At 42.8% G+C, this 13,676-nt stretch overlaps 1 protein-coding gene across 1 annotated transcript in view; it reads left to right on the top strand.

Moving 5' to 3' along the window:
* Positions 1–13,676, top strand: part of Tmem260 (transmembrane protein 260) — a 66,271-nt gene that overhangs the window by 39,799 nt on the left and 12,796 nt on the right. Inside the window, exons 10-11 of the mRNA XM_057786579.1 lie at positions 861–1,030; positions 11,562–11,733. Coding sequence (XP_057642562.1) covers positions 861–1,030; positions 11,562–11,733 — 342 coding nt within the window. The remainder of the gene's footprint in view (positions 1–860; positions 1,031–11,561; positions 11,734–13,676) is intronic.

Below are 13,676 nucleotides of genomic sequence, written 5' to 3'. Positions count from 1 at the left end.
CAAGTTCGAGGCCAGCCTGGTCTACAGAGTGAGTTTCAGGACAGCCAGGACTACACAGAGAAACTTTAAAAGAAAAAAAGAGAAAAGAAAATAAATACACAGTAGCGTCTTTTTGGAATCTGCTCCCACCTGGCCTTTGTGTGTATGTTCATTATCCCTCATGGATGAGGCTCTACTTGACCCTCGGGTTTGAGCCGAGTGAGAGAGACTATAAGCTGCTGGAAGCTGAAGCTGGTAGGTGACCTTTCTGACTCAGGCTGCTGGGGCTGGAGAATGTAGCTTCGTCATGCTGTCTTCCAAAGCAGACAGTCCTAGCCACCACTCACAGGCCGTGCTACACACCATTCGGCCCTACTGACTGAGCCTCCGGGAGAGTCACCGTGGGCCAGCGCTTCTTGGCGGTGGCGGGAAAGTCACCGTGGGCCAACGCTTCTTGGCGGTGGCTCACTTGAAGTAGGAACAGAGAGGAAGAGAGAAGGCTGTATTGTTCCAGTGGAAGCTGCCACTTCTCTTATCAGCCAGTCCCTTCATCCTGCAGAAGGACATCAGGGAGGTGTGTAGGGAGAGGAAGTATTTCTCCCTGGAGTAAAGCCAAGCATTGCTCTATCTTCTCCTCCTATATATTGCTGGGGCCAAGATGCAGCCTGTAGCTCTGAGGGAATGTGTGAGCACGTGCCAGACTAGGAGGGAGGAACACTGGAAAATTGGAAAATAAAACTGGGCTAGAACTGAGCTAGAGAAGTGAATTAACAAGACCTAATGATAATGGGTGTGAGCAGCTAAGTATAAGTGATAAGTGGTTTTTAAAGCATGTAAGTTCTGACTGCTCACATAAGCCTGTCCGCGTGTCTCCTTCCCAGGTGGAGCGATTCTGGATGCAGAGCAATGCGGTGGTGGCAGTTCTCGCTGGCCTCGGATTGGCTGCCCTCGTGTCCGAGACTCACCGAGTGCTGAACTGCCATGGGACTCAGTATCTGGAGTGGCTGTCTGCAGCTCTCTTTGTGGCTTATCAGATTTACTCAAATTACAGGTAACGGCGTATAGTTATTTTCCTGAAAAGTAGCACTTAGCACTAGAGACATCTGCCTGTGTAGCGTCTAGGACTCTGAAAACAGCGCGTGGGGTGCCCGGTTGTGAGGGGCGACATTTGTCACGCTCTGCCCATGCTGTGGTGTGAGGCCATCACAAGCAAGTGGGAGCCATGCACGCAGACTCAAGAAGCACATCGAAGAATCTATATATGTTATATTTCATAATCAAAATATCCTGAGATGGAAGATTTGGGTTCTTGTGTATCTCTTTATGTTGCAAACTTCTCATCTTTTGAGTAATGCCAGCCGCTTTCTAATTAAGCGTGTAGTAGAGTATTCATTATTTTAAAGTTAAATTCTGAAAGTTAACTATCACAGACCAGAAGTATTACAGAGTTTTTTCAAAATTTGTAAATAACCTTCCATTGAAATTCTCCAAGTAAACGAGAAGTTGCTAAAGTATTGGACGGCAGCTCACTTCTTCCCGGCAGTGCTGTCACACGAGCAGAAGAGCGATTTTGACTAGTATAATTTTTAAAAGATTAAAGTTTCTCTTGCAGCTTAACTTTTTAAAATTAATTCTTGCTGGGCATGGTGGCACATGCTTTTAATCCCAATTCCTGGGAGGCAGGAGTAGATGGATCTCTGTGAGTTCAAGGACAACCTGTTCTATATAGAGTTCCAGGACAGCCAGGGCTACACAGTTAAATTCTTTAGGTCAGCATACAAGGAATGGGCTTCAGTGAGCATCTTGAAGCTGTGCACCATTGCACTTTAGCCTCAAGTTCCCATCCCCTACTGCTCCCCCCACCCTACTTAGGAGGTTCTCCTTTCTTAAGAAGTACCCCTTAGCTGGGGGTGGTGGCACACACCTTTAATCCCAGCACCCAGGGAGGCAGAGGCAGGCAGATCTCTGTGAGTTCAAGGCCAGCCTGGTCTACAAGAGTTAGCTCCAGGATAGGCACCAAAGCTACAACAGAAAAATCCTATCTCAGAAAAAAAAAGAATACCCCATGACCCCATTTCTATTTTTGTGAATTACAAACACATACACACATATGCACACATATGTTCTTGTGTATATACACATGTATACATATGCATTTGCATGGATACACATACGTAATACACACATATGCATACGTACATACATACACATGTAATTTTAATCTTGGATCCACGTATGAGAGAAAGCTACAGTACTTGTCTTCATGAGTGTGACTGTTTAGTTATCATAGTAACTTACAGTTGCATCATTCTCTTGGAAATGTCGTGATTTGATTTTATTGCTGTATAAAATCCCCGCGTATATGATATACCATATTTTGATTATCCAGCTACATGTTGATGAGCTAGGCTGTTCCATTTCCTGATGAGTATGCACAGTGCAAGTACAAACACGAATGTGTAAGCATGTCTAAAGTATAGTATAGCTGAATAATACAGTTCTGTTCTTGGATTTTTAGGAACTTCCGTACTTATTTCTTTTGTGGTTGCACAAGCTAACTTTTCAAACAGTGAACAAGGATTCCTCTTCCCTCGCATCCTTACTGTTTGTTGTCTGTTTTCTTAGTGACAGTTCTGGCTAGAGTGAGAGGGGCGTCTAAGAGGCTGGAATTTGCATTTCCCTCGGGACTAAGAACGTTAGGCCCCTTTTCAAGTGTTTATTGGTCATTTGTATTTCTTCTTTTGAACACAGCGCATTCAATTTATTCACCCGTTTATTGATTGCAGTTCTTGTTTATCTCGTGAATTAATCCCCAGCCCAGTATGTAGTTGGTGAAGATTGTTTTCCAGTTCTGACTATTGTTCCCTTGGCTGTGCAAAAGCTTCTTAATTTCATGTAATTCCACTCGTCACCTCTTGGGATTACTTCCTGTGCTAATGGATCTTGTTCAGAAAATCCTTGCCTATGCCTATATTGTGAAGTCTGAAGTCCCACACAAAGGGCTTTGATACATCTTGATTTTGTGTGTGTGTGTGTAGGATAAGAAATATGGATCTAGTTTCATTCTTCTAACACAGACATCTAACTTTGCAGCATCTTTGTTAAGCAAGCTATCTTTTTTTCAAATTTGTTATTGATGGCTTTGTCAAAGTTTGGTGGCTGTAACAGTGTGGATTTATTTCTGGATCTTCTTTCTGTCATGCTGGTCTACCTGTCTGTTTTTGTTCCAGTACCATGTTTTGTTTTGACTATGGCTCGGTAATATAGTATGAGACCAATATTGCGGCGGGATCAACACTGTTCTTTCTGCCTAGGATTGCTTTGATTATTCAGGATCCTTATGCTTTTATCTAATTTGGTGAAGAAAGACATTGGGTTTTGCTAGGGATTATGCAGAATCAAGTAGCTTTAGATACTATGGCTATTTTTATTATGTTTGTTCTGCCTAATCATGAGCATAAGAGAAACTTCCGTCTTCTAGTGTCTCCTTGAAGCTTGTCCGTATCTTTAAGTTTTTACTATGGTGGTCTCTTCCTTCTTAATTAGGTTTATTCCTGGATATTTTGTAAATGATTGTGAATGGGAATTTTTTTTTCTGCTGATTTCTTTCTCAGCAAGTTCATTATTGGCATTTAGAGCTGGTAGTGTTTATATTCTGATTTCGTATCCTGAGACTTTGCTGAAAGTGTGTATCAGTTCTACATTTTCTTTTAAATAAAGAATCATGTTGTCTGCAAATAGGAATAAATTGACTTCTTCCTTCCTATTTGTGTGCCTTTTATATGTTACTACTATTTTATTGCTCTAGCTAGGACTTCAAGAATTATTGAATAAGACTGGCGAGGAGTGAGTGAGAGCCCTTGTTTTGTAGATGTTAGAGGAAATTCTCTCAATTTTGCCCCACTTAGTATAACATCGCCTATAGGCTTGTCATATATAGCCCTTATGTTGAGGGACTTTCCTTCAATTCTTAATGACTTCATGGTTTTTATTACGGAAGAATATTGAACATTGATGAAGACTTTTTGTACATCAATTAAGATGCACAATACATGTTAAGATTATTATTAAGATGATCATACAATTTCTGTCCCTATCTCTGTACTGAATTATACTTACTGATTTGCATGTGTTGAAACAGTCATACATCTCTAGGGTTCAAACAATTCAGCCATGGTAACATGATTTTCTTAATGTGTTCTTGAATTCAATTTCTAAGAATTTAAAAGATTTATGATTTTACTTTAAATTTTGTGTATATGGGGCGATATATGCATGTGAGTGTAAGTACCCACAGATACCAGAGACATTGGATCACCTTGGAGCTAGAGCTGTAGGGCTGTGTAAGCGACCCCTTGTGGGTGCTAGCCACCACCAGCCCAGGGTCCTTTGCAAGAGCAGTATGTGCTCTTTACTTAGCCAGTTTCCAGAAACCTATTGGGGATTTTTTTTTTTTATTCTTTTTTACTTAAAATTTCCAACTGCTCCCCGTTTCCCATTTCCCTCCCCCTCCTCCCACATATTGCCCCCTCCCCCCGCTCCCCTCCCCCTATCCCCACCCCCTAGTCCACTCCCCCTCCCTCTCGATACTGAAGAGCAGTCCAAATTCCCTGCTCTACATGAAGACCAAGGTCCTCCCACTTCCATCCAGGCCCAGGAAGGTGAGCATCCAAACAGGCTACGCTCCCACAAAGCCAGTTCATGTATTAGGATCGAAACCTAGTGCCATTGTCCTTGGCTTCTCATCAGCCTTCACTGTCCGCCTTGTTCAGAGAGTCCAGTTTCAACCCATGCTTATTCAGTCCCAGTCCAGCTGGCCTTGGAGAGCTCCCAATAGATCAGTTCCACTGTCACAGTGGGTGGGTGCACCCCTCGTGGTCCTGATTTCCTTGCTCATGTTCTCCCTCCTTCTGTTCCTCATTTGGACCTTAAGAGCTCAGACGGTTGATCCAAATTGGGTCTCTGTCTCTCTCTCGATCCATCGCCAGATGAAAGTTCCTGTGCCATTCTCCTTGGCCTCTCGTCAGCTCTCATTGTCCACCACATTAAGAGAGTCCGGTTTTATCCCATGTTTTTTTCAGTAGCAGTCCAGCTGGCCTTGGTGAGCTCCCAATAGATCGGCCCCCCTGTCTCAGTGGTTGGGTGCACCCCTCATGGTCCTGACTTCCTTGTTCATGTTCTCTCTCCTTCTGCTCCTCATTATAACCTTGGGAGCTCAGTCCGGTGCTCCAGTGTGGTTCTCTGTCTCTATCTCCATCCATCGCTAGATGAAGGTTCTATGGCGATATGCAAGATATTCATCAGTATGATTATAGGATAGGTTCATTTCAGGTTCCCTATCCTCAGGTGGAATATATATACATTAGAGTACTACTCTGCGGTAAAAAACAATGACTTCTCGAATTTTGCATGCAAATGGATGGAAATAGAAAATACGATCCTGAGTGAGGTAACCCAGACCCAAAAAGAAGATCATAGGATGTACTCACTCATAATTGGTTTCTAGCCATGGATAGGGGCCACTGAGTCTATAATTTGTGATCCTAAAGAAGCTAAACAAGAGGGTAAACCCAAGGAAAAACATATAGATATCCTCCCAGCTATGGGAAATAGACAAGATTGATGGGCAAAAAATGGGAATCTTGGGGGGTGGGGTGGGATGGGGATGAGGGGAGATGGGGAGAGAAAAGTGTGAAGGAGAGGATGAGGGGAATTGGGGGAATCGGGGTGATTGGGGGTAAAGGAAGGTTGGATGGGGGAGCAGGGAAACTCATACCTTAGTTAAGGGAGCCACCTAAGGGTTGGCAAGAGACTTGAACCTGGAATGGCTACCAGAAGCCCAGGGCAATGTCCCCAGTTAGTTCATTGGGGCACCTATTGGGGATTTTTGCGTCCTTGATCACCAGGGAAATTGCTCTATCGCTTCTTTTGCTGTCCTTATCTGGTTTTAGTTTGGTAACACTCACTCCTTTTCTGTCTTACAAACCAGTTTAAGGAACATTGGGTGTTAAAGATTTGGTAGAATTCCCCCAACGAATTCATATGGAGAGGGCTTTTTGTTGTTGTTGTTTTGCTTTCTTTTTCTTTTCTTTTTTTTGAGACAAGATTTCTCTGTGTAGCTTTGGAGCCTGTCCTGGAATTCACTCTGTAGACCACGCTGACCTCTAACTCCCAGAGATCTGTCTGCCTCTGTCTCCAGAGTGCTGGGATTAAAGGCGTGCACCACCATGGCCGAGAAACAGAACTTTTCTTGATAATAGGATTTTTATTACTGTTTCAATCTCAGCAATTTTTATGGACCTATTTAAGTTTATGTTGGTAGGCCATATGGGCCTAAGAATTTTATCTATATCATCTAAATTTTCTAATTTTTTAAAATAAGTTTTCAAAGTATTCCATGATGGTTCTCTGGGTTTAGTTGGGATCTGTGGTAATTTTCTCTTTTCAGTTCTGATTCTATTAATTTCAACGAGCCAGTCCCTCACCGCTTGGTAGGTTTGCCTAGGGCTTAGTCAGTCGTTTTATAAAGGTTCTGATAATCATGCTGTCATTTTTATTTGATTTTAGGAACTCCTTCATTTCCACCCTGACTTCTTAAATGACCCACTGTTCGTTAAAGAGTATAATGTTCAGTTTCCCTGTATTGTGGCTTCTTTAATTTTTCTTGTATTGATTTCTAGTTTTATTATACTGTGATCTGGTAGAGAGTTTTTGTTATTTTGTATTTGGTAAGTCTTGATTTATGGTCTAGATTGTGAGAAGGTTCCATGAGTTGCTGAGAGGAACATGTATTCTGTGTTTTGTTGCTCTGTATCTATCTGTTAAGTCCATTTGGTCTGTGATGTAGTTTAACTGACATTTCTCGTTGGGTTTTACTTTGGATGATTATCTAGCGGTGACAGAGGGATGTTGAAACCATCTGCTGTCATTATCTCTAGACTTTTATTTCCATTAATGCTTGTTTTTGAACTTGTGACTCCCCAACATTTGATGCCTGTGTGCTTACAGTTGTTTCGTTTTCTTGATGGATCGCTCTCTATTATATTAACCATCAGCAGCCTTCCTCATCTCTTCCGAGTAATTCGGGTTTGAGGTCTACTTCACTGAGCATCAGGATAGCTATGCCAGCTTTTCCCTTTTTCTTTTGTTGCTTTCATCCATTGGCCCTGTCGGTGGGCGCCTTTACCAGTGTGTCTTTCTTCTGTCACTGTGGCCTAGGCAAATCTGCTGGTGATGTTTTCCACCCTGCTTTTTACCTGATCCATTGAGTTTTTCTCTTCCAACATTTCTACTTGTTTTCTTTCCTTGTCTGACAAATCTGTTTTCTTGCTGATTTTTCTTCCATGTTGTTCATTTTCTTATCCTTTTTGTGTACTGTTTTTTTTTTCTAGGTTGCTAACTTTTCTCTCTAGGTTTGGGTTAAAGTCTTCTGTTTGTTGGTTTCTTCTTTTAGATCATCATTGTTACCAGAAAACTTTTGAAATCTACCTGGCATTTCACCTGTCTCACTGTGAGTTCACTGGTGGAGGAATTGGGATCTTTGTGAGGTCGGATTGTTTGATGTTCATGTTCCTTGCATCTCTGCAGTGAATTCTTACAGCTATTGGTTTGGCTGTGTCTTCTGGATTTTGGCAGGCATCTGTCTTATAGAGAAGTCTACTCTCAAAGACTCAGTCCTCAGTGCCATTTAGCGAGGAGGAAACACCCTGCTATAGCAGCAGCAGCAAACATACAGAATATATAAATCCATGTAAAACCACTAAGTCCACTACAGCATTGCCAGTGACCTCAGACCTGAACATGACCACACTATGGAAAATGGACAGCAAAGTAAAAAGCTATTTAGAATAAGTGTGGACATAGTAAAGGAAGGAAATCAAGAAGAGAGAAAAGGGTGGGGGGGCAAGATTAAATAAAGGAAAGGAAAAAGAAGAGGAGCAGAGAAGAGCTTTGTGGGGGAGAAGAGAAGGAAGTAACAATGGCAGAGCTTCCTCAGTACTGAAGAGACTTGGGCCAAAATCAGACAAATGTGAGAAAGGATGAAAATAAAAACATAAGAGAATGTTTTTATTTTGTTTTGTATTGTTTTTTGAGACGTGATTTCTTTCTGTAGTCCTGACTGTTTTCTTGTAGACCAGGCTGGTCTCAAACTCACAGAGATCCACCTGCTTCTGCCTCCTGAGTGCTGGGATTGGATTAAAGGCAGCTGAGAATATTTTAAAAGCTAATAATGTAAACAAAGGGAGGGAGAGATAGAGGAGATAAAAAGTAAAGAAAGGAAGAGAAAATGTATTTCCCCAATGGAAAATATATGAAAACAAAATTAGATGGGTGTTTAAAGGGTAATAGCAAATAAAACCATTTTTTTTTAAATCCTTTCTTTAAAAAGATTTAATTGTATTTTATTTATTTTGAGCTGGGAGGAGATATGTGCATGCAACAGCCTAAGTGTGGGGGTTAGAAGACACCTTGAAGGGCGTGGTTCTCTCTCTCCATCAGATCTTAGGGCACTCGGGGTCAGACTCAGGTCATCAGGTTTGGTAGCAAATCCTTTACCCTCTGAGCCATCTTGCCAGCCCATTAAAAATATTTGAAAATTCTTGAAATACAGTAAAAATTCTGCTAAGTGTAGGGGAAAAAAGAAAAGAACCTTGCGGTGAGGGAATAAGGTGTGTTACAACAGCTTCTTTTGGGGTCCCTGAGAATTGGAAACTTCCACTTATACATGGGACGGGACCATTTGAACTTGTTGGCTCCTGTGTTAGTTTATGCTGTGGAGGAGTCAGTATTGAACAAGCACCCAGTGTCCTCCAGAGCGGTCCTCACAGCAGCCATTTGCCTTCTTTGTGTATTAGGGCCCTCTGCTGGCCACACTTGGCTTTGCAGTTTGTGTGCTGGGAAGATCCCTCACCCTGAGACTGAGATGATGCTCCCAGTGTCCTGGCAGTGTGGGACGCAGGAACAGCACTGACATGAGCACAGTGGAGGGCCTGCCTTCCTCCTTGCACAGCCTTCTGCGTGAGCCCCCTGCTGGAGGGGTACAGCAGTGGACACCCCTGGAACCCCATAGTTCTCAGGCTCCACAATGAACAATGATAACTAACTCCAGATCTTGACCTCCCTGGCACCTCAGGCTTGGGACTGTCAAACCCCAGGGTAATTCTGTTGATGGGCTCTACCCCTGACACACATGCTCACTCCCTCTCTTCCCCCCTCCCCCCTCCTCACCATTTCCCAGACTGAAACCCAGCTTCCTGCCACTTCCCCTTCCTTTGTCAGTGGCTGTCCATCCCTCCTCTTCACAACTGTCTCTCTTGCCTTCTCCAATGCAGAGGCTGTGGCAGGTCATATTAAGCCTTCTGACCTGTGAATGTTTCAGGGTAGCTCAGATTTTAAAAATGACTTCTTTGTGGCCATGCCTAGCCAGTGCCCTCTGAGTCATACAATATGACAAAATGGGGCTTTTTTTTTTTCGCCTGACCAGTTCGCTGGGGGGAATTACTGTTTTACCAAACCCCACACCTGGATGTGAGGCTCCCGAGAGGCAGGCTGCCCCTGATCCCATCCCACACAGGCCGCAGAGTGACCAGAAATGTCCTGCTAGCTTCTGTGTGCTGTGCATTGTGTCCTGTGCATTTCTTGTGTGTTGTGCATCATTGTGTGCTGTGCATCATTGTGTGCTGTGCATTATTGTGTGCTGTGCATCATTGTATGGTGTGCATTGTGTCCTGTGCATCTCTTGAGTGCTGTGCATTGTGTGCTGTGCATCATTGTGTGCTGTGCATCATTGTGTGCTGTGCATCATTGTGTGCTGTGCATCATTGTGTGCTGTGCATCTTTGCTTCTGCCCTTTCCTGGTGCTTTGCTACTTTCTTTGAAGGCTTCCAGAGCTCTTCCTCTGCTTCTGTCTTTGGGATAAAGACTGGTTTTGTTTTTGTTTTTGTTTTATTCTGAACCTCCCCTTCACTGCCTTTCATAGAGGCAGCCTCCAGGGTGCCATCTTATGCAGAACCTTACAACCTCACTTTAAAGACTAAGTCTCTCTTCCAGAGGTCCTGAGTTCAATTCCCAGCACCCACATGGTGGCTCACAACCATCTGTAGTAAAATCTGGCTCATTCTTCTGGCCTGCAGATGCACATGCACAATAAATAAATCTTTAAGAAAAAAAAAAAGACTAAGTCTCTTTATAATCTCAGACTGGAAGCTGCATAAGGAAGCCTTCATCCCCATCACCTTGTGAGATGGGCTATTCATCCCATCAGTGGTCCCAAGAAGTCTCTAAGCTTTATCCAGCCCATCTCAGTCTTTTTTGTCCATCTCCTGGCTCAGGTCTTTAAGGGATGTCCAGCCTCAACACCAATGATGTGCACAGACTGAGCAGTTTCTCTGTTTTTTCTTCTATTTGTCCCCAGAGAATGGAATAAATAGCAACTTCCCTGGTGACAAAATGTGAGCTGTCACTAGCAAAGCAAAGGCTCTTCCTCTCAGGAAGCAGTCATCGATTGCTGTTGGATTGCAAGGACAGGGGATGCTCTATTCTAGAAGAGCGCCTTTGACTTGTGGTACCAACCTAGTGATCCCACTTAGCACCTCCTCGGCCCAGAACACAGATGGATGGAGAATGGGATGGCTTGCTGTTTGTTTTGTTACGTTTTGGTGCTTTTTCCTTTCACAGCCTTTTCTCCTTTCATGCATTGTTCTCTGAACTCATTCACCTTTTCTTTGACGTTAGAAAGCCATTCTTGAGAAGAGCTGTGCTGTCCTAGTTAGCTTGGGTAGATAACAGCTATGGCAGCTCAGCAGGCACAGTCAATTCCTTCGTGTTCTCATCCCCAGTGACCTGACCACCAGGGAAAGGCCAGCTCGGGGAAGGTGGTGGGAAGGTGGGGGGAAGGTGGGGGGAAGGCGGGGGGAAGGCGGGGGGAAGGCGGGGGGAAGGCGGGGGGAAGGCAGGGGGAAGCCTCAGCAAGACAGAAGTCACACAGGTGCCATTCAGCTCTTGTCAGAAATAGCAGACTTCTGCTTGCTTTTCTGACTGTTCTTTTGGAGGAAATGGAATTAAGATGAAATACCTTAATTCTACGTCGTCAAGAACTGCTTTGATAACTGGAATTGGGTTACTTGGGGTGGAGAATTACACTTGAGACAGACTGTTTGCTTTATATGGACATATTACCAACTGGTTGAAGTAATGCAGCGGGCATTGCTTTCTCCTCTAGTTTCACTTAGCACCTCTCTAAACAAGCTGAGATGGGGCCGGGCATGGTCACTCATGCCTTTACTCAGAAAGCAGAGGCAGGCAGGTCTCCGAAATTGAGATCAGCTTGGTCTGCAAATCTAATCACAGAACAGCCAGGGCTACCCAGAGAAGCCCTGTCTCAAATAAAATAAACAAAAATCTGAGCTGGTGAGCTGTTCTCCCAGTGGTGTGCCTTCCCAGAGAGCAGTGTGGGGTACCTTGGAGCACTCCGTGTGGATGCTGAGGGAGGGAGGGGAGAAAAGCGTGGCACAGAAACCCGGCCTGTTACAGTTGTGGAAATGTGCTACTGTTTTAATTTGCTGAAAAATCTTTTTATTTAGCATTTGTGACCAAAGAACCAATAATGTGATTGATCAGTTTGCACGAAATCTCCTGGACTCCATGCCTCGTGATGCAGTCATCTTACTCAGGGGAGACTTGCCAGGGAATTCTCTCCGTTACTTGCATTATTGTGAGGGGTTGAGGCCGGATGTTTCCCTAGTGGATCAAGAAGTAAGTACAAGAAAAACAGCCTCGGCATGGCATATAGCAGCCTTTAAACACATCACTCGTGTGTGCCTGTGACTCGAGCCCAAGACTTTGAAACCAGTCTGGGCAAATGGTATGATTCATCCAATAAACAGACTGATAAGCTCTTTTTAAAATTATGGTTGGGTAAACTTTTTGTAGTTTGGTGGGTTTTCTATGGGGAGAAGAAATTTTTTTTTTTTTTTTTTGCTTTTGACAGGGTCTCACAGTGTAGACCAAGGTGGCCTGGAATTCCCTGTCCTCCTGCATTGACCTCACAAGCGCTGGGATTACCAATGTACACCATTGTCTGTTATCATCCTTAGAATGATTACATAGTCACAGGACATGATATCATAGTCCTGTGTAGTAGGAGCTGAAATAACAATACACAAATTGTATTCTTATAAACACTGCCTGGCCCATTATATCTAGCCTCTTCTTGGCTAACTCTCACATCTTGCTTAACCCATTTCTAATAATCTGTGTAGCACCACGAGGTGGTGTCTTACCGGGAAAGATTCAGCATGTCTGACCTGGCAGCTGGATCCATGGCGTCTGTCCCAGAGAGGAGAGGCATGGCAATTGTCTAACTTCCCTTCTTCCCAGCATTCTGTTCTGTCTACTCCACCCACCTAAGGGCTGGCCTATCAAAATGGCCAAGGCAGTTTCTTTATTAATCAATGAAATCAACAGATAGACAAATGACCTTCCCACATCAGTCCTGTGTATTTGGGGCTCATTTATAACTTGTTTCTTCCTCATTTAAGCTGTTTATCAACATGCTTCACTCCACAGTCAAATGACAGCCTAGGTTTTTATGTTTAGCAAGTTCACCAAGCAAATAACATTGTACATTGGCCAGCTTATGAAAATTAAATTAATTGATATAAAAAATGGGGGCAAGTAAACATGTCATTTAAGTTGGAAATTATTAATTACAACAGAGCTATAGAATTTTTATGTACACTATTGATTCTATGACAGAAACGTGTTAGGAGGAGCTTGTAAGAACAGTGATGTCTGACCAGAGTAGATGATGGTTCACCTTTTAAGACCTCTACCAACTGCTCTTCCAGAGGGTCCTGACTGGATTCCCAGCACCCATCTGTCAACTCACAGCATCTGTAACTCCAGGTCCATAGAATCCAGTACCTGCTTTTGGCTTCTTTGGGCACTAGGCATGTACGTGGTACAGACATATATACAGGCAAAATATACATGAACATAAAATTGAGTTTTTTTTTAAAAGAAGAAAGTGATTACCTTTTAAAAACTGTACTATTAAAACAGTTTTCCTGGACTGGGAGTGTAGCTGAGTTGGTAGGACTTGCCTAGCTCACACATAGAGAGTTTATTGTAATTGGGAGTATGTTTGTAAAAAAAAAGGAGAAGGAGGAGGAGGAGGAGGAGGAGGAGGAGGAGGAGGAGGAGGAGGAGAAAGAAGAAGAAGAAGAAGAAGAAGAAGAAGAAGAAGAAGAAGAAGAAGAAGAAGAAGAAGAAGAAGAAGAAGAAGAAGAAAAAGAAAGTAGCTATTCATGGATCAACAATGGCATCTGATAGAATTATAGTAAGGTTATTATGAGAATTAACTGAGGAATATTAAGTTCATAGCATATTGCTCAATTAATGTGAATAATCCCAAGTACTGAGACTGTTGGGTAATAAAATCTTTGAGTTGTATAATATATACATTTAAAATTAATTTGTCATTTGTTAATTGAATGACTTATACAAGGTAAGTAAAATATGAGTACAATTGGTTAGATGATCTTTTTCAAAATGTAAATCGGAGTCTTTTCTATGAAAATACAGAATTAAGTATACAATTAAAAGTGATTTTTTTCTAATAATTTGTTTTAATGAAAAGACATGTGAGTCTAGTTGTGTTTATATTAGTTGAAATTACATACCTGGAAGCTCAGTCA

The sequence above is a fragment of the Chionomys nivalis genome, chromosome 12 (assembly GCF_950005125.1).
Source record: "Chionomys nivalis chromosome 12, mChiNiv1.1, whole genome shotgun sequence".
Classification (NCBI taxonomy): Eukaryota; Metazoa; Chordata; class Mammalia; order Rodentia; family Cricetidae; genus Chionomys; species Chionomys nivalis.
The sequence above is the reverse complement of the archived record's forward strand: the minus strand, read 5'-3'. Positions and strand labels throughout refer to the sequence as shown.